The sequence below is a fragment of the Hemisphaericaspora subhashii genome (genome assembly GCF_019202705.1).
Source record: "Hemisphaericaspora subhashii strain CBS 10753 chromosome Unknown scaffold62, whole genome shotgun sequence".
In the NCBI taxonomy this organism is placed as follows: domain Eukaryota; kingdom Fungi; phylum Ascomycota; class Pichiomycetes; order Serinales; family Debaryomycetaceae; genus Hemisphaericaspora; species Hemisphaericaspora subhashii.
The window spans coordinates 64,914-85,382 of record NW_026057227.1 but is presented as its reverse complement, the minus strand read 5'-3'; the positions used below and the strand labels follow the sequence as shown (position 1 = coordinate 85,382).

At 33.6% G+C, this 20,469-nt stretch overlaps 7 protein-coding genes across 7 annotated transcripts; 3 read left to right on the top strand and 4 right to left on the bottom strand. All coding sequences in view use genetic code 12, as the record gives it.

Moving 5' to 3' along the window:
* Positions 1-979: 979 nt before the first annotated feature.
* On the top strand, positions 980-2,281 carry J8A68_001693 (uncharacterized protein; the record flags this gene model as incomplete). Its single annotated transcript, XM_049405370.1, has 1 exon — positions 980-2,281. One exon carries the CDS (start codon positions 980-982, stop codon positions 2,279-2,281), a length of 1,302 nt encoding a protein of 433 aa, XP_049265043.1.
* A 150-nt stretch (positions 2,282-2,431) lies between these two features.
* Positions 2,432-5,080, bottom strand: CST20 (mitogen-activated protein kinase kinase kinase kinase; the record flags this gene model as incomplete). The annotated part of the gene is made up of 1 exon (XM_049405369.1): positions 2,432-5,080. The coding sequence occupies one exon, from the start codon at positions 5,078-5,080 to the stop codon at positions 2,432-2,434; it is 2,649 nt and encodes an 882-aa protein (XP_049265042.1).
* A 60-nt stretch (positions 5,081-5,140) lies between these two features.
* On the bottom strand, positions 5,141-6,196 carry J8A68_001691 (uncharacterized protein; the record flags this gene model as incomplete). Its single annotated transcript, XM_049405368.1, has 1 exon — positions 5,141-6,196. One exon carries the CDS (start codon positions 6,194-6,196, stop codon positions 5,141-5,143), a length of 1,056 nt encoding a protein of 351 aa, XP_049265041.1.
* A 2,789-nt stretch (positions 6,197-8,985) lies between these two features.
* DUN1 (serine/threonine protein kinase) lies at positions 8,986-11,016 on the top strand (the record flags this gene model as incomplete). Its single annotated transcript, XM_049405367.1, has 3 exons — positions 8,986-8,997; positions 9,256-9,630; positions 9,802-11,016. 3 exons carry the CDS (start codon positions 8,986-8,988, stop codon positions 11,014-11,016), a joined length of 1,602 nt encoding a protein of 533 aa, XP_049265040.1.
* A 2,302-nt stretch (positions 11,017-13,318) lies between these two features.
* J8A68_001689 (MARVEL domain-containing protein) lies at positions 13,319-14,056 on the top strand (the record flags this gene model as incomplete). The annotated part of the gene is made up of 1 exon (XM_049405366.1): positions 13,319-14,056. The coding sequence occupies one exon, from the start codon at positions 13,319-13,321 to the stop codon at positions 14,054-14,056; it is 738 nt and encodes a 245-aa protein (XP_049265039.1).
* Positions 14,057-14,704: 648 nt separating this feature from the next.
* J8A68_001688 (hAT family dimerization domain-containing protein) lies at positions 14,705-16,334 on the bottom strand (the record flags this gene model as incomplete). The annotated part of the gene is made up of 2 exons (XM_049405365.1): positions 14,705-15,082; positions 15,846-16,334. 2 exons carry the CDS (start codon positions 16,332-16,334, stop codon positions 14,705-14,707), a joined length of 867 nt encoding a protein of 288 aa, XP_049265038.1.
* A 1,385-nt stretch (positions 16,335-17,719) lies between these two features.
* J8A68_001687 (uncharacterized protein) lies at positions 17,720-19,422 on the bottom strand (the record flags this gene model as incomplete). The annotated part of the gene is made up of 2 exons (XM_049405364.1): positions 17,720-17,917; positions 18,925-19,422. The coding sequence occupies 2 exons, from the start codon at positions 19,420-19,422 to the stop codon at positions 17,720-17,722; spliced, it is 696 nt and encodes a 231-aa protein (XP_049265037.1).
* Between the last annotated feature and the right edge of the window lie 1,047 nt (positions 19,423-20,469).

Genomic DNA, 20,469 nt, shown 5'->3' with positions numbered 1-20,469 from the left:
AAATACCGCATTTAACAATAGAATAAATCAAAACAATAAAAATGTGACAAGAACAACCCGCTGGTAACCCCCCGTCGAGTCAACTTCCGTCATCATTCCTTGGCATACTATTTCCGTGTGGACACTGAGGTTGCAAAGTTGCAAACAAGAAGAAGAGCAGTCATCAATAATCTAATCGGCTTTATAGACTATTCCAATTGAGTAAGTTCATTCTCCTCAAAGCATTTTGACTTTTTCGTTAACCTTAAAATACGAAGTTATTATTAAAAAAAAAAGTTTTCCTAATTGTCTTTACTTTAAATTGCATCCATCCCAACTTTAAAATGGACAGACAAAGATAACCTTCGAGTTTATTCTATCGTTCTATGTATCTCTGTTTAATTATAAATACGTCTATGTCAACTGTAACCTACCCAACCAACCAACCAACCAACCAACCAACCACCACTCCCTCCCCCACATTTCCCCTATAGTCACGGTTAACACGTTTGGCGTTTCTTTAGCCTGTGATAATTTTCTTACAACTGAAACATTCATTTAAACAACAACTACAACTGAAACATTCATTTAAACAACAACTACAACAGAAATAAATAAAAAGCGAAGAAAAAATAAAATTTTGCACCCATTTCAATTTTCATGTGAATATTTCAATGACGGCTTAAACCTCAGGTATACTTAACACTATTAATAAAGTTTTTCAATACCCCACTGGTATTACTTAGGCTAAGGTTTATGGATTTACTGTTTTTTTTAACTATTTCCATTTATTTCAGTTTATTTTTCCTTTATTTCATTACTATTTCTATTGTCTTCACTTAACTCCCTTACTTCCTCCATCTCCTCCTCCCCCACATTATTATTATTATTATTATCATTCCTTCACCTATCGACATAACCCTTGTCTGCAACATTACTTAATTAGCTATCAACTATAAATACCCCATCTAATTACTCCCCCAGATTATTTAACAAAAAGATGCCGGTCAAATCCAAATCAACAAGATCTGCATCCAAAGCTAGCACCAGCTACAATTCCGAAGACGTCCCTTCCAGTATGGTCAGTTTAAGAGGATTATATCTCATTGTCAGAATTCCATTCAAATTATTAGCCTTCTTAGTTAAATATCCATTTGCTGGAGGTATAAATGAAAAATTTAGAACAAATTTAATTAAATCTTTAAAACTTTATGTTTGTCGATTAGCCCTTGCTGTTCCAGTTAGAGATTCAGCTGTATTATCAATTATGAGTTCACATTTCTTATTAAATAAATTATTAAAAGTATTATATCCTCAATTAACCAATTTACATTCATATGGAGAGAAATTTGATGACCATAGTTATTATATTGTTGATTCACCCTTTAGGGATCCTGCTATTCATCCAGTAATTATTTATTTACATGGAGGTGGTTATTATTTTGGTACGGTTCCACAACAAGCTGAATCATTATTATGTATCTATCATCTATTGCCCGTCCAGAAACAAAGGAAACTAACCGTGTTGCATCTTGATTATAAATTAGCAAGTCATGGATATCCCATGACCAATCAACTTCATGACTTGCTCCAAACTTATGATAAATTAGTTAAAGAAGGTAATAAGAACATTATCTTATTAGGAGATTCAGCTGGTGGACATCTTTCGATCGTGTTTATGCAATATCTTAGACATCATCCAAACCTTCATTTACCTTATCCTAAACATGTCATCCTCGTTAGTCCTTGGTGTAAAGTGGTACCTGATGATCATCAAAATTTACCAGGGGGTTCATATCATGATAATCATGATCGAGATATGATTCAATTCCCATTATTTAGAGAACTTGATAGAAAAGATGATTTGTTGGGTGATGCTGATTTTGGTCATATTATGGTTTCACCTGGTAATAACTCTTATGATCATTCTGATTGGGAAAAGATTCCAACCTTGACTGAAGAAGGGTTTGGTGCGTGTGTTATTCTTGGTGAACATGAGACTTTTAGGGATGATATTTTGGAATGGTGTAAATGGGCACTTAAATGTCCTTTCTATGATATGAATCATTATGATTCTCATGGAGAATTCAATCCAAAGAGACATGAATATATAAATGATGAAAAGGCAAAGATTAGAGTATATATGGAACCTTGGGGTTTACATGATTCTACGTTCTTCTTTGAGAATCATTTAATAAGTACTTTAAAACTGATTCATCATCATAAGGCAATTGATAAGATTGATAATCATGAATTCTTTGGTATAACTAGAATTGTTAAATATTTAATTGATGTCATTTAAAGAGATGTATAACCATAAGCTTAATAAGCTCTTAATAGTTAATTAATAATAATGATATAAAATAAAAACACAAACTATAAACTAATCTCTAATGTACACTTAATTATAAATCCTTCTAATATGTAACAAATAAAAACTCCCTCTCTCTCCTTACAACTCTTCATCCTGACCTTCATTAGCTTGTTTCATTCTTGCAATCTTAACTAATGGACTCAAAGAACTACAATCATCACTTTCCAAAATAAACTTATCATGTAACAATTCATCGGCACTTGCACGCTTATTACAATCAACTTGTAAACACCAATTCAAAAACTTCCTAATATCATAACTCAAAGCTTCTGGTTCTTTTAATGTAGGTGTTCCATTGGTTGCAATCAAATATAATGCTCTCAAAGGAGTTTCATTCAAATATGGAGGTTCACCTTCAATCATTTCAATAGTCATAATACCCAAAGACCAAATGTCAACTTTTGGACCGTATTCCTTTCTTGATACAACTTCAGGTGCCATCCAATAAGGAGTACCCACCATGGTGGTTCTCTTAACATTCCATTCATTGATTTGAGCACAGAATCCAAAATCAGTCATTTTGATATTTCCATTTATATCCAATAAGATATTATCTGATTTTATATCACGATGAATGACCCCCTTTGAATGTAAGAATTTCAAACCTTTCAAAGTCTCTCTACAAACAGCCCCAATTTGTCCTTCTGTCATAACACTATGAGTCACAATCTCAGTCAATGATCCACCTTCCATATATTCCATAACCACCCATAAATCACCTCTTAACAAATATGAATCAATAAAATTAACAATATTTGGATGTTTACTGCCCTTCATCACCAATATCTCATTTATGATTAATTCTTTCTTAGGTTGTTGTTCTAAATTCATTTGTTTTATGGCTACACTACCTTTATTCACTTTATCACGAGCAATATAAACACCTCCACTTGCACCTTGTCCAATCTTGACCAAATCGGTATAGAATTCATTTGGATCTCCTGGACTACAGATACTTTGTAATTTGGATATGATTTGTTGATTCTTACGTCTTTTTTCTTCTCGTTTACGTTGAGAAAGAATAGCGGCTTGTTTGGCATCACGTACTGCTGTCTGCAGTTGTTTTCTTGCTGGTGGCGGTTGTTGTTGTTGTTGTAGTTGGGTTTTCTCGAATTGTTCAGTGGTTGAACCGGTTATATCAGCCAATGCCTGTTGTGGAATCGAACGTGGTGGGACATCACTAGCTTCATCAACAACTACAACATTGCCTTCTGATGATTGTTGCGCTATCACTCCATGTGAAGGAGGAGGTGGTGGTGGAGGTGGGGCGGCAAGATTAACGGCATCTACCTGTGACTTATTTATTGATATTGGTGGTGGAGGTGGGGCACGATGAGCCTTAAACTCATCCTTCCCTCTCTGCCTAGGTAATGGTTGTTGTTGTTGTTGTTGCTGCCCTGAATCAAATCTTGCAGTCGAACTGATTGGTGCAGTAGTTGGTCCAGTGAAAGGTTTAGCTATATGACTTGCTAATGATGAAGAATGGGATTTTGATTTAGGAATCTTAGGTAATGGAGGTATTGGAGCTGATGGAGCATGGATTCCCTTTTCACTCTTTCTTCTTAAAGAAATTGCAGATATTGAACGTCCTACTAATTTCATGGATGATCCAGTTGCTGATGATTGTGATGCATATGATGCCGATTGAGAATTTTGTTGAGCATTTGGACTTGAACCTCCTGGATGTGAAGGTTTCAACGTTGGAGTAGAAGGCGGTTTTGGTGCTGGTCTACTTGGAATAAATTGAGTTTCATAATGAGAAGTTGGGGTTTTCGGTATAGCTGAAGGTTGTAATGAAGATGTTGATGCTGGTGGTTTATCATCTAAAGTGAATGAAGAACTATGAGTCCTACTTCCTTCTGGACTTTCACTTGAAAATGTAGTCTTAACTGGTGAAACTGGAGTATCAGGATTGGAAGACCAAGATTCATTCTTATCACCATCAAATCTAAATTTCTTAAATGCATAATCATCACCATTTTCATTATTATCTTGATAAAATGCAACAATATCCATAACAGCTTGCGGATGTTGTTCTTGTTCAGTCTTTGAAATACCACTTGCAGATAATAATCTTTCCCATTCTATAGGCAATCCGGTATAAGAACCATTATCATCTACACCTACATGGGCAACATGTTTAGCATTGAATGGAGTACTGATTTTAATATTAATTTCTGGACTTGATGTACTTGGAGTTGAACCCATAGAACCTGATGATGATCTATTTTTACCAAACATTGAAGATAAAACATCACGAACTTTACGACTACCACTTTTTCTCTTTTTCTTGGTTTCATTTGAATTTGCAGAACCATTAACTAATCCCATACCCAAATTTTCCAATTGAGATGACTGACCAAATTTATTAGAATTTTGCATAAGTGGAGTTATAGCAGCTGTTTGATTATGAGCAGTGGTTGAAGTAGTTGGAGGTGCTGGTGGAGGACGTGTTTTGGGACTCCTTATTACTGTAGCATTTGACGCTAATCTTGGTGCTTGTGTAGAGCCAGAATCTATTAAAGACTTATAATGTTGATTACTTGAATTTATTGGAGATACTGAAGAAGATGTGGTTGGAGATGATACTTCATGTTGAACAACTGTCTTGTCTGGTTGTTCTCCATCTTCTTCTTCGTCATCAGAAACTGAACATGAATCTATGTCATCGCTGGCGGATCTCTTTTCAGGTGATAAATCTAAATTCCCATCGTCTAGATTATCCATAGTAGCAATCCTTTGTAAAATATCTTCTCTTAATAAGTCTGTAGATGTAGAACTAAGAACTCAACAAGCAAAAGGTAAACGAAATTTGACAAGGTTAGATGATGAAACTCCATTTTCTTGGGTATTGTTTGATTGACTATTGGAAGCAGCAGTAGCAGCAATAGCAGTACTAACTTCATCTCTTGTATCTATGAATTGAAATGCTGAAGAATCTGAAAGAGCAGGACTACCAATATCTGATCGTTGTTGTTCTAATTCAAGTTCTTTTTCAAAATGTCTTTTTGGTAATTCTGGATCATTCATTCTTGAATGTAAAGCAGGAAATATTGATTTCTTCTTGAAAGATTCTTCTGATTGTCCTTTACCTCTTAATTGTTGTAAAATTGAATCTGATTGATCAACAACTAAATCCAGATTAGAATGAAATCCATTAGCTGATGATGGTGATGCAAACTCTGAACTTTCAGTCTTATTTAAAGTATTCTTTAATTCATTGTATTGATCTTGCTCATCACCATCTTGTTTCAAACCAGTGACATTGAAATTACCTGGCAGTCTTGTAGGTTTGTTTTGACTATCTCGTGCTGAATCAGATTCACTTGTATTTACTTCTTCAAAAGCTTGATCATCTTGTGATTGTTCATGCTCTTGTTGCTCTTCTTCAACTTCCTGCTCTTGATGTTGTTCTTGCTCTTCATCTTCTTGATCTTCTTGTGATTCATCGTGATGTTGGCTGTCGTTATGGCTGTCTTTAATTTCTTGCTGTTCTTGTTCGTGTTCTTGTTCTTGTTCTGGTTGCTGTTGCTCTTGTTCTTGTTGTTGTTGTTGTTGTTGTTCTATTTGATCTTCTAGTAGAGTTTCATCTTGTACTTCAGATTCATCAGTTGAATGTACCGATGACTTTTCATTAAGTGATGAAGTATCTTTGAAATAAGAATCAATTTTTGGTGATGGATAATTGTGATCATCATCTTCTTCTTCTTGTTGTTGTTGTTTCTCTTCAAAGGATGTATTGTTGTTATTGTTGTTGTGTACATGATGAATAGGAGATCCTAATACTAAACCATCTTCATTATTATGATTAGAAGTTGGAGGTAGTTGTGTTAATGTGTCCATATCTATTGATCTTTGTCTGTCTGTCTGTCTGTCTGCGTTTGTCTGTTTGTTTGACTGTTGTTGTTGTTGTTGAAAATGAATGTGGTGCAAAAACCCTGTCTGTCTGTCTGTCTGTCTGTCTGTTTGTTTGTTAATTAGTCAGTGGGTTATGTAATGATGGTTTTTTGTTTGTTGGGTTTTATAGTTTTACTGTAAATCTTTATAACCTGTAATTAAATTCATTACTCTAGAATCAATTTTTCAAACTACGTGACTTTATTTGTTTAGCCCTAGGGGGTGCGTGTGTTCAATAAAAATGGGTTTATTATTCAATTTTTTTAATTTAAAATTTTTTGGTTGTCAGAAAAAAAATTTGGTTTTTAATATGTAAAAAATTCTTTCTGCATTCTTTTTTTTCGTTTTTGATTTTTTTTTAAAAAATTATTTTTTTAATTTTATTTTTAAAATTTTAAAATTTTAAAATTTTTTTGGTTGAAAGTTTTTTTGATTATTTTTTATCCTTTTTATTGCATTAAAATTCAATTTTTAACAGTTTAACTATTGTTTAAACTGAAAAAAAAAACCAGGTACGACAAATGTCTTTTCAATGTCGTCTATTGTTATCCAATTATTTTTCAAGTTTCAAATGATAATTTACACTTATTACACTAAATATGTAAAATTTAATTAAGCAGATATTGGCATTCAATTACATGTTCACTATATATAAATTGGTATAGGTAGAATCCTGATTTAATTACAGTACACGTACATTATTCCATTTCACATGAAATTAATTAATTAGACACGAAAAATCGTTTTTAGTTTTAAAATGCTTATGAAAACAAATAGCCGAAAAATATATTTTTTTTTGAATTTAATAGTGAACAATTTTTGTGCAATTATTATTTCACAATTAAGAATGTAAACAGACATAATTATAGGCTTTGTAGGATGTTGTTTCAAAGTTAAATGTCTAAGATCTAGATCTGACTAAGAAACTCATAAAGTAATTCGTAAACTTTAGATCAGTCTAAACAACAACGGTAATACATGTACTACCACCTAGTACCAATTCCCTTCGTGAAAAGTAACAAACTACAGGCTATATAGTCGGCTAAAAGTTTAACCACAACCACAATTCTTGAGGTACACCATGAGAAGGAAGCACAATAGGAATTTTTAATTAATTAAATTGTAAAAAGTTTGGCAGCCATTTTCTGCTCTTAGAATACAAAAATGACAAATGCAAGATTGCATTCTCAACTTTCAATTTATTGACATGTACATGTACATGTATATCGACCCTCTGGGCCTTAGTGATGGAAGTCGGATCTTCCCACAAACCTAAAACGCCTTTGATCCATATCATTTGTCTACCTCAATTATACTTCTCCTAGAAAGACATTTTAGATGCAGAAAGTAACCAGGGAAATCGTATTGTTTTTCAATCAAGTAGAGGGGTTTTGAAATTTATGTACCCTTCATGCATAGCGAAATGCACAACTGCTTAATTTGCACCTTTAATTTTTCTAAAAAATATTAATTGAAATTTTTTCAGATAGTAATTTGCATTTAAGATGATTTCAAATTATTCTCTAATCGGCAAATATGTCGCAAATTAACATTGGTTTGTCCATTACCAATGAATATTAACTTGTAAATTTAATCTAGATCATTCCAGCTGATTCCATAAATAAACCCCCTCCAATATATAACTCAAATGCGCACCCTACTTTGAATGCGGTTTTGAATCTGGTTATACTGTATATAAATTATAAACCAATTCGATCTGTAGGTTCACTTAATGTATTATGTACAACCAGACCCATTCTCATGTAACCAGCCATTTGTTTATTTTCTAGATGCAATTCAAACATACTGCGTTTTTCCTGTTTGGGAAGGGAGGATATAAGCTGCCATTCGGAGTTCCCATTTTATTGGCTAATAGTATTTCTTGCACCCTCGTCAAACGGCTAGTTATTTGACCTCTTAATTGGTGCTTATATATATATTAACTAATTGAATAAAAATTAAACTTACAACAAGTTATTTATAGATCTCACCCTCTTTATTGAATTCTAGTAAAACTTGTTGCAAAATTTTGCAACAAAAATAAAACTAACTTGAATACACCAAATTTTCTTATTCTTTAATAATAGCTTTAGCAGAATATACTTCTGCCATTAAGCTACGTCCACTCTTTTCATACTATGATATTTCCTGGGATTTAATATATAAATTAGTCAAGATTTCCAAATCATAACAAAATTCTGAGTTGCGGAGAAAAGTTTTGGTCATGTGAATGTCACACGTAAGTCACGTTTTCTAATATAAGCTGACTCGATTTTTGGCTATGAAACTTTATTACGGCTTTCGTTTAATTTGGCTGGATTCTTTATTAGGTTTACCAGAGTAGATTCTCATCAGTTTTTGAGGAGATGAAATATGAAACTTGAAATTCCCAAACCATTGGTGAATATGATGTTCAGCACTTAGTCATAGATTCTCAAGGTCGTGAAAAAGTTCCAAGAAAAATATGGGGTCAAAATAATTCTTCTTAGGGGGATTAAGTCCCTTGTGAATTAATTAACTTTAAGATGAAAACGCCAAGATAATCAAGAAGTGTTTGTTGATCTTTACTTGGCTAAATTGATCTTACTTTAGAACGCTTTTTTTAAGTTCGATTCCGGTTGCAGTTTATGACCTTTTCAATCAGAGAATCTTTTAATCAACGTAATTTCTAAAATTACTAGAACATTAGAAGTGGATAACTCTCTTATCTCCACAATCGCCTCTACCTACCATAAATGTCAATACAGGTCTGTTTATATAATTCGGTCTTAACCCAAAAAAGATCTGAGAAGACGCGTAGTGTTTTCACCGAGTAGGGAAAAAAAAAAGAAGCATGAGTCAAAACATTTCAATATAAAAACAAACACTTCATTTGGGTAGTTTAGTAGGTCTAGTAATGGAGAGGAATGGAAGTTTACAGTGATAATCGAAAGAGAGTATGTATATTACATATCAATCCAATCCATTGAATAGAATAACATTTACTAACCAACCTATCCCAATAGAAATTTCTTGAAAATTCCACACCAGCAGAAGAGATTCATCAAAATAAACGTCAAACGCTACCCCAACCTGATGTTGATGATGATATATTAGCAAGATTATACAGTACAAAAGAAAGTATACCCCATATAACCATACCAAAAAGAACGGAACCTATAATAGCAGGACGCAGTGGATCTTGTGATATTAAATTAACTGGGACTGATGTTTCTTCAAAACATTGTCAATTCACGATCTTTGGTAGTCAACAACGGGAATATGTTAGTGTTATGGATATGAGTACGAATGGATTATTTATAAATAATGAAATATTGGGTAGAGGATCAAAAAGAGTACTTAAAAGTGGTGATAAACTACGATTTGCCAAAACTGGAGGTGTTTTCATCTTTAGATATAGTGAAGATATCAGCCTGAAAAAGAATCAATTGAGAAAACCAAGTTTTTTTGATGATTATATCTTGGGAAATCAATTAGGTTCAGGACATTATGCCATACACTTTCTTCGATTCTTATTTTCTTGACCTCTTTAACAGCGACAATTTTAAAAGGATCCTAATAAAACCGGGAAACAAACTGAAGATGTTAAATTGAAACAAGAAATGGAATTATTATTATCGATTAATCATCCAAATATTGTGAAATTCGTTTCTCATTATATCGAACCCATAAATTCCCATTCCGTGAACACATATCTTGTTTTGGAAAAAATGAATAGTGGGGAATTATTTCAAAGAATAGTAAATAAATCAAAATTACGTCCTGATGAAACAAAAGCATTCTTTAGACAAATCCTTGCCGGATTGAAATATTTACATGACAAAAATATAATTCATCGAGATATAAAACCCGAGAATATCTTATTAGATATCACTCCTAAACTTAGTCCCGATCAAAAACCTACTGGACCTTGGGATGAGAATGAATATGATGTTAGAGTGAAAATTGCTGATTTCGGATTAGCCAAATTTATTGGAGAACTAAAGTTTACCAATACCTTATGTGGGACTCCAGCATATGTTGCACCTGAAATATTGAAAAATGATCGTCATTATACTACAAAAGTTGATCTATGGTCAGCTGGGGTATTATTATATGTTTGTCTATGTGGGTTCCCACCTTTTAGTGATGAATTGGCCCCACCGAATATGAAAGAACAAATTCTTAATGGAAAATATGCATTTTATTCCCCTTATTGGGATGATATTAGTGATATTGTCTTGGATTTGATTTCGAATTTATTAGTGGTTGATTCTAATGAGAGATATAATGTAGAACAGACCCTTGGTCATTTTTGGTTTGTTGAACGTGAGAGTGATGAAGTAGAAACTTCGTCACTGTTGGATCCTAGCCTGTTGCTGAGTGATTGTAGTATGTCTTTAGCACCACATAAAAGGATAACGGTTAGAGCAGATACTCTACCTTTGACATTAAAGGATAAATTTGAATCAGTATTAGAAGGAGATCTTCCAGTTAGATCATATATCTTTTACTATATCTTTCTATTACTTATGTACCAATTAAGTTTAATTGGTTCAAAGTTTCCCCTTTGGGGTTTCTCTTTGGAAATAAGCGGCGTTCAACTGATATATGCATGGAATTTGCATTTTGATAAATTAGGAGAAATTAACCATAAATTTAATTTGGACCCTGGGCCAACCAATTTGGGAACCCAACTCTTAATCAATTTGGTCCGTATAAGCTCACGGCCAATAGTCGGAATCGGGTCAACGAAAGGGTTCGGTGTTAACAAACTAATCATTTAAACAATAAACACAATTAAAACAATAAGCACAACTTTCATCGTATCTGCACGTCGTTGATCCCGCCAATTATTGATTCAGGTGAATAGGCTTATAATTCGCGTATAATTGCGACATGTACCTTGCAGAAGAACATACTAATCACCATATTTACAGTTTTTGGATTCCCCATTATTCACAGGATTGTTTCCATATATGGGAAAGAGACTTTCCAAAGGAATTAAGAGAGATTTATTTTTGGAAAAGCTTGGACCGAAGTTTGGGCCGAGAATGTCCGAAACGAAAGGCTTTTATTTTAAGCTTCATTTCTGGTCTGATAATTAAACCCTGAAACCCATTTACTGAGTATAAAAAGCTCTTAAACGAATCAATTTGTACCTGAGATCGTCTAACTCAATAAGCATTTGGATTCATTATAGAAGTTTGATTGTTCTATAAATTTTATTCATATATGAACATGCATGTGAAAGTAAAAGCACTAATGGGAAAAGAATGCAAACCGTTTATGCGATTGCAAAATAGAATATAGAACTTTTACTTCTAATTGTACTTCAATAAATCTTAATTAACAAGTAGGCGAAGTTAAAAAGTTTCGTAAATGGATCGATTATACACTTAACAAAGTAAATAGGAATACTGTAAAGTTAGAGAAAGGTGTAACTTATTCAATTGAAAGGACAAAACCCAAAGAATAGTTTCCCACGGACAGCAAGTTTGTTAATACAGCACTTACCTACCTGGAACACATGGGAGTTTATTACAATGTTCATTATCTTCCTTTGTTCTTTTAAGAGAACAATTAACAAAAAATAAAATGTCATTGATCTCTCTCTAGTGTAAAAATCCACAGTAAATAAATTTTCTTGAGGGGTGCGGAGAGATTTTCATGACATCATCATTATCATCATCATCATCATGGGCCCTTAGCCCGCCCCAAAAAGAATTCTGTAACCCGGACTTTCTCTCGTTCTTAAAGTAATTGTCTCTCTTTCAAATGTATACGACGAGTAGACTGATAATCATTGACTAAATATTACATCCCATAGCCCACTTTTTGATCATTATTTCTTTATCAAACACACAAGATAAAATAATTCACCTAATTACTTACCTCTATTTTTTCTTAATTGGATGCCTGATTATACTTTTCATAAACAAAACTAGGCCAAGTCATGAAAAATAAATTCTCTCTCTCCCCATTGACCCATTGACCCCATATAACCAAACATGAACATTTTTAATATGAAACTGTAAATAAATTAGTAGGTGGCTTATATTTATCGTTAATTAAATGGATGATTAAATTTTTAACTACGCCTTACTGTATGGAACAATTCTAAGCATGGAAAAGCCCACTTTTTATCAAATGTTTAATATAAGAAACAGCCTCTCTTATGTTTAAGTCATTAACTTGCATTAAAAAGATCTGATAAAATGATTTTTCGTACATTTAAAGGCTATGTGGGTCATCTATCAGACATTTTTTTTTGGGTGTTGTCACTTTTTGCATGTTCGTCAATTAGGTTGAATTGCAGAATTAAACTTTTGGTAGCTATTTTTTTTTGGTCATCCGCCATCCACCCCCTCTACTTTCGTATATCATTTGAACGAATTAAACAATTTTATACTTTAGAAAAATGTCTGAACACGACTAAGAATATATTATTTTTTTAAGGGGATTTGCATTTGAAATGATTATTTTTTAGGTAGGTACCAATTATCCAAAAATACCTTCCATTTGAAGGGTTCAAGATATAGAAAAAGATAGAAAATTGCCCATTAATTCACAACCCCCCTTGCACCCTTCAATGTTGGAAACCTCTCCGTAATAAAGAAATAACAATTAAAATGGACTAGGATACGGTTTGTTCTGAAAATAAAAAAGCACACACTCAAAAACGCGGCTTTAACTGGATACGGCTGAAGACCCAATATTTTTTAGTTGTTATTTGGTCATAGAAAACTTTCAGGATAAAATATGCATTAAAAAATAAAATATTTTTTATGTCACTAACAAAGAAGAACAATCATCAAAAATTTAATTTTAGAAATTTTGCAAAAATAAATTATGATACATTCTTAACCGTGATAATTGACAAATGACAATATTTAAAAAAATGACAATTTAAAACCCCCCCAAGTTTTCCCTTTTAATTGAAAATTCTTTTAAGTTCTTTCTCTTTCTCTCTTTTTTGTTTTTTTACAACCAATTTGTTTTATTAAGTATTTTTTACAACCAACAACCAACAACAAACAATCTTATAATCTTATAATCAATCAACCTAAACAAAAGCATATACATACAATGGAAGGAAAAGAATTAATCACTTATTGTATTCGTGGTTGTGAATCGGTATTTTGTATTATCACTTTAGGTCTTTCTGCTGGTCTTTTAAATGATGTTGGTGGTAATGTTGATAGAGTTACATTTGCATTAGTTACATCCATTTTAAATATTCTTTATTTTGGGTATATTGGTGGTATTATGCCTTATGTAACTGTAGAACAATCTCCATCAAGTGTCATTTTTGCCAGTGAAATTATATTGGCTATTTTCTATCTTGCTGCAATGGGTGCAATTGCTGATATTACACCAACTACTTCATGTAGTTTCTTTGGATTCCATAATGATGATACCATTTGTCTGTTATTAAAGGCACTTATTCCATTCACTTTATTTAATTGGTTATTATTTTCTGGAAGTTTTACTTTATTCCTTGTTTATTCTTTTATTCCAGAAATGCAAACTTATGGTTTCGCTCATACTTTTAAATTTACTACTTATCAATGGGGTGCTATCTGGTCTGATTACTCACAAGCAGCATGTAAACCAATTGGTGGTGTTGCCAATAAAGAAGCTGGTGTAGCTGGTGCTGGTGAAGGTGCAGCGGTTGGTGATGAAGAAGCTAATGTTGGTGTTCATTCTACTGATGAAGAAGCAAGAGAAAATAAGTATCCAGAACATACAGATGAATCTGACCATAACCCAAATGATGAAGCTAATTATAATCCAAATATTGAAGCTGTCCCAGCTCCTAGATAAACCACATGATGAATAATACCTCCACCCCCTTCACCTCATCCATCTCACTCATCCCCCAATGTTTGCAATTGCTATATAATTTTTATCTAATGTTTTTCAATTTAACCCTTTTTTTATATTATTATTTTATTTCTATATTCTTATCATCTTGTTTATTTAGTGTTTATTAATCAATAATTATAGTGGTTTCTCTTTGAAAGAGATTATTTACTATCTTTATCAATAAAATACATATGTTTTAATAATTTTGAATTATTGAAAAAAAGTTTTGCAACTCTTTTGAAAAACTGATAATGATAATCTCTTGACAATATAAAAACTGAGCCTTCCTTGCTTCAGAGCGTAATGACACCAGTTTGTAGATTTTAAATCTATTCTTGGAATTAACATCTGTCATGATCAGGGTTAGGAAACGAATCGAATTTTCCGAATTTCGGGTTTTTTGATTCGTTTTTACATTTTGCTGGAATACCCGATTCACTCGAAGAAGCTAGCCAGTCAAATTCGAACTGAATTTCGAAATATTCGGAATACCCGAAACTAATATGGTAATTACTTGGCACAAACATTTAATGATTTATAAACATTACTTAGAAGTTCTATTTACTTTATCAACTTTAAAGACTTATACGCTCAATCTTCTCTGAATCAAGATTCTTCCAATTCTTCTCCATTTACCCCCCAACTCTTCAAAAGCATAAGTTTCTTAGCATTCAGCAGCAGAAGGCGGTTGCGTTGGTAGGAGATGATATTCCTAGCAATCGAAAATGTGCTTTCAACAGAAGCTGACGTAGCAGGTATGGCAAAATATCGTCTTGCCAAAATACTAAGAATAGGGTACACATCCTGTTTCACCTTCCAATAATCAAGCGCACTTGCAAACCTGTCTATAGTCGGATCGATTATATATGAGTCTACCTCACTGTTTTTCTTTCTCTTGAAATTGTAGAGGTTAAGGTCATTCACTTTTGGTTCAGGCTCAATCTCACCTTCTGAAATGTCAGACGACACTTCTTTCAATTCATTCTCAAGAGACTTGTATTCTTGATCAAGTAAATACCTATTTTTGTAAAAAAAAAAAATGAAAATCACGCAAAAAATACTAAATACGCATGTTTCTAACGCGTTTTAAATTGCAAATCGTCCAAGCAGATTTATTAAAAATTGGCCTAGAAGCTTGTTTTTCTGATTTGTTTTCAGTAGACAGAGAAAATTTTGCTTAGTATTTGTTGCAAACTACATACATTTTGAAACACGAATTTTTCGAATCAACCTTCACGGCACCCAATTCACCCGATTCACCCATCCAGCGACTCCTATTTATTCGGAACGAGTATTCCCTAATCCCAAATTCGATTTATTCGGGTTGAATGAATATACCCGAATAAATACCCGATTCGTTTCCTAACCCTGGTCATGATACATTCATTTTCGTTTGCATGCATGTGCACATCAACTCACAGATAGTTGATTTGACATGTAAATACATAGAGAGATTGGAAAACCCGCTCGTTTAAAGCTAAGCCTTATATTCAATGTCCTTTCTCAGCCCCCCCAATATTATCAACGACGAATGATCAGATAAGCGAGATACACGTATAAAATTGGTATGCTTAATAAATCTAATAAAAATATGCTTTAATTCCCATAAAATAAAATCACATGAATTGCTACATAAAGAAGAGCCACTATCAAAACTCTAAGGTAACTAATCAAAGACAGAAATGAAAAAGAACTATAAAAGTATACGAAAGTTGCTTTAAAGTAAAGCCACAGCAAGTAAATATACGAACGAACCTGCACCACCTAACCCAACAGCCGCATTCTCACTAGAGCTATCAGCAGCACTTATGGTACTGCTACTTTCCGCTTGGGTGGAAGAAGTGTCAACATCAGCACTTTCAGATTGGACCGAGTCTTCTACTTCTTCATCAACACTCCCGGCGGTACCACTTGTTGAACTGTTGTCAGATACATCTTCCAAATCATAACCCTGACAAATTGCCGCTTTTAATTCTGCAGCCGATTGAGAATCTCTAAAATCTCCGTCAACTGTAGCACAAGTTTGATAACATTCAAGCAAATCTTCAAAATACGAGTTTTGTAAATTACAAGTACATTGTAATATTTCTTCCGGATCTAAGAGTGGACATTCATTTGCTAAATATAAAGCGGCATCAAGACACGTTTCACAATCTCTTTTGATAAGATTGTCAATATGGATTGCAGAAGTAGCAGTAGCGACCAATGGAAGAACTAATGAATAAGTGAATTTCATAGGAATTGTTACAATCAGTGAATTTTGAAAAATAGCAGTGAAGGAAGGGATTCAAAAGGAGAGAATATAGCCTTACCTTTATAGGTGTTATGAACGTAGGGATACGAAAAGGAGAGAGAATATAACCTTAGGTTCATATTCGTATGTATCAAAGCTTAATTTGAAATCTTGAATACCCGATTTTAGGGGTTTACTACCAGATCAAATAGAAACCTATTATTGGTAAGATTGCCACTATTCTACTGAAGGTTCATGTGGACACGATCATACTTGTTGATGGACGATCTTTCTATGTCATAAGTTAGAGGGCTCAGGAATCCAATTAGGAGAGGAATATTGTCAATATCGAAAAAACGAGCACCAGTAGCCAGCAAGAAGTCGCTAAATCGTCTAGAGGGTAAATACGATGAAGTAGAGTTTAACTGATCTTAGATTCCCCATAAAAAGGGCCTAGTCGGAAAAGGATTCCCATTTTTGAATCACAATTGCTGGGATTTCTTTCATCAAGCCAGAAGCTTCATATCTTTGTACTGATTCTACAAGGGGATCCCCGTGGTACTCTCAGATATGATAAACAAAAAGTTAGACTTCTAACCTTAAAAAACAGACGAAGAAAAATCCATACCTACTTCAAAACTAAGGGGGGTTTATAATTCAAATCGGTCACAAAATCATCCTTAATAGTTAAAGAGGCAAACACAAAGCCCAAGTTCAGAGTTTGTCATTTATGAACAAAATGAAAACCTTCCAGTTCGTTATACATAAATTAATCGAGAAGTCACGTGAATTTATATCTTTTATATCTTTTCTTCTATAAATCATTCAAATACATTTACAAGTTGCATATATAAAAATTAACAGGTACATTCTCTGCTGGATGTCACTCTTCTTAGCATGACTATATAGTGGTCTACTTTTCTAGTTTCATACGAAGTAAATTTCTTGTAAAAATCCGTTTGCGCTCCCACCTTCAATCCAATTCACAAAAGTTAACTACATTTAAAATCTTTAAAAGAAGCCAAACCATATTTATTATAATATATTTATCAAGAAAAAACTCTACTTAATTCAACCAAGTCAAATAACGATCAACTTCTTACTTATGTATATCTTACATAATGTTACAGGAAGCGTAAAACTTAGCATTACTACCTGGTCTCCACCACCATCCCCAGTTGTCTCTTGCAGCATCGTCAGTCTTAGATTTTTGAGCCTTAGCGTTAGTGTTTTGAGCAGCCATTGTAAATTTGTTAGTTTTGTTAGTGAAGAAAGAAAGAATAAAACATTCCAATTTGAAGAGAGTTTTGAACTCCCTTTTATAGTTGTCAGAAATGAGTTCCAAGAAGGTTGCAGACTATGGATTTACAACAAAAGTGTAATTCTTGTCATGAAACCGGATATTCCTCAGATGTTTCCCTTGGGATAAAGCCAGTAGAAGACTTGTCGAATGTGTCATCTTGTTGCAAATTAAACTCACCTTGTTTTAAAAAAAATTGAAGGGCATTTCCTAATCTGGATTTGACAATGGCTGCAAAAACAAAATTCCAACAAAATGTAATCTTTGACATGAAACCGGGTTCGGTCTAGGATATTCCGTAAATGGTCCTCTCGTAATAAAACAAGTAGAAGTCTTCTCAAATGTGTGTTATTTATTGCAGACCAACTCATCTTGTTATAAAAAAAATTGAAAGATATTTCCTGATCTGGAATTGACAATGGCTGCAAGAACAAAAATTTGAAATGTGTCAATTTTTGACTCTAAAACATTCGCAATCTTTTCTGGGCCAAAATCCCAATCTACTGATTAATTTAAATCGTAAGTATGATAAACTATTTTAATGAAGCTCTTGAAGAACTATATTTAGGAGTATAGGTATAACAGCGGTTTGTTACACATGAGAAGGTTCATGTTTACCTTTCTGGCTCTCGCTGATAGTTTGGGACTATGTGCGACATACTGAAATAATAATTATCGAATTGGGAATTCGACGACCACAACCTAGGGTGAACATTTCCTGATGTGGTTTGTTCGATTTCTTATCAAGTCTCAGTCATGAGGGGTCATCTTCTGATGCGAGTTTCATAATTTACTGCATATCTCTGTTTCACAATATTTGCTTTTGGCGGCATACACAATGGATATATTTATATTTTTTTTTTAAAAAAATGAGTATACACAGTGAATTAATTACAGATAATGGAACTAATTTTGTCAATCAATCAATCAAAAGTTTGTGTGCTTGTTGTCTGTTGTAATATTATGCATCAATGTATGACACCCGAATCCATTATATTATATGTTGGCTGCAATTGTACGCGCTCAACGGCTTCCTTGATGACAAAATACAATCATACACACTTTTCGCATGTATTGTTTAAAAAGTAGGTGATGCCATTTTGAAACATGACAATACATACTTTTACTGCTACCATTTTTATTCGCAAGTTAAAAACATTTCAATTAAACTAAAAACATATTACTAAATAAGAAGTTTAGTATCAAAGTCTACGTAATCAATATAGAAATGAAAAAAAAAACGTATAAAAACTATGCAATTACTTAAAGCAAAGCGACTGCAAGTAAGTAAACCAACGAACCGGCACCTAATCTAACACCCGAGTTCTCATTAGAGTCATCAGAAGTACTTGTGGTAGTAGCTTGGGTGGAAGCGTCAACATTACGGTCATCAGCAGCTTGAGTGGAAGCACCATCATCGTTTTCAGCAGCTTGAGTTCTAGCTTGAGAGCTGGAGGTGGTTGAAGCTTGGGAAATAGTTGACTTTGTTGAACTGTTAGGTACTTGGAAATCATAAGCCAAACAGACAGCTTGTCTTAGTTCTTCAGGAGACAGTGCTTGTTCCTCAGCTTCAGCATCAGCACAGTTCTTGTAGCAATCATATAAATCTTCATAATAATCATCATCTAATTTACAGACACATTCTGCTAATTTTTCAGGATCTTTGTCCGGACATTTGTCAAGTAAATAGACACCAGCATCAAGACATGAACTACAACCATCCTTTTTGATGAGATTTTCAAGAGGTGCAGCAGCAACGAATGGGATAGCTAAAGAATAAACGAGTTTCATTATTTAAAATATTGAAATAAAGCATTAATTTATTTTTGTAGAAAACAATAAACATTAATGATGTATATAAATGAGAGACAACAACCTCATATAACCTCATATTTATAGTGAGTTCAAGCTCATATGCAATAGACTTTTCAAATCGTCTTCACGCGATCCTCATTTACATCAGATACCTTAGTCCCGATCGCATATAAATAATATAGCCGCATTTCTGCTGTAGGTGCATGTGGATATGTGTCCGTACAATTACATGGGGTCATACTTCTTGGCATACAAACCTCTCTGCAGGGAAGTTAATACTGTCCAAGGAGTGATGGCCGACGAATGAATAACATTGAGGAATGACTAAGGGCTGAGTTAGAATACCAGATTTGCTTGCAGATAATATGAGAGTATAATGATTTAGAGTTTCATAGATCTTGCGTTTGCAGACTTCCACACAGCAAGAAGGAAAGGTAAAAAAGTGGTGCCTTTTTTGTAGTAAGATTGTGAATACATTCTTTCCTCAGTTTGGTACTTTTACAAAATGTAACAATTATCGGTTACGCCAACCAAAACTAGTGACTTTGTCGTAACCAGGGTCCTTCAATCTTTATACCAGATGCAATGGAATTAAAAAAGTGTTGCAAAATTTGCCTGTTGACAAGACAGTCGAAGCAAAGCCTTACCATCAGTATCTTCCAATTTACGAACGGCAGTATCCTGCATTACAATGCCACCATTTTCTTACATTCGTGTGCCTTTGAGTCAGATAACAGATTGCGGAGGAGAATTGAGCCCAGACCCCCCCCATGTTCCAAAGATAAGAGAAAATATCACTTTATGCGTTTATTCCTTTTCATGTGATAAGATACGAATTATCGTTATTTTTTGGAACACTCCGAGATACTTAACCAAATCAATGCAAGCTCTTCTTGAAAAGTGTCGGCACGTTATTGACACCACTCAGACAGACATTTATCAAGGATATCGCAGACCTTTCTTACAGTTCAAAGGCTATGTACGGCTGGTATTTATCTATTTGATCACAGAACGCGATACCAA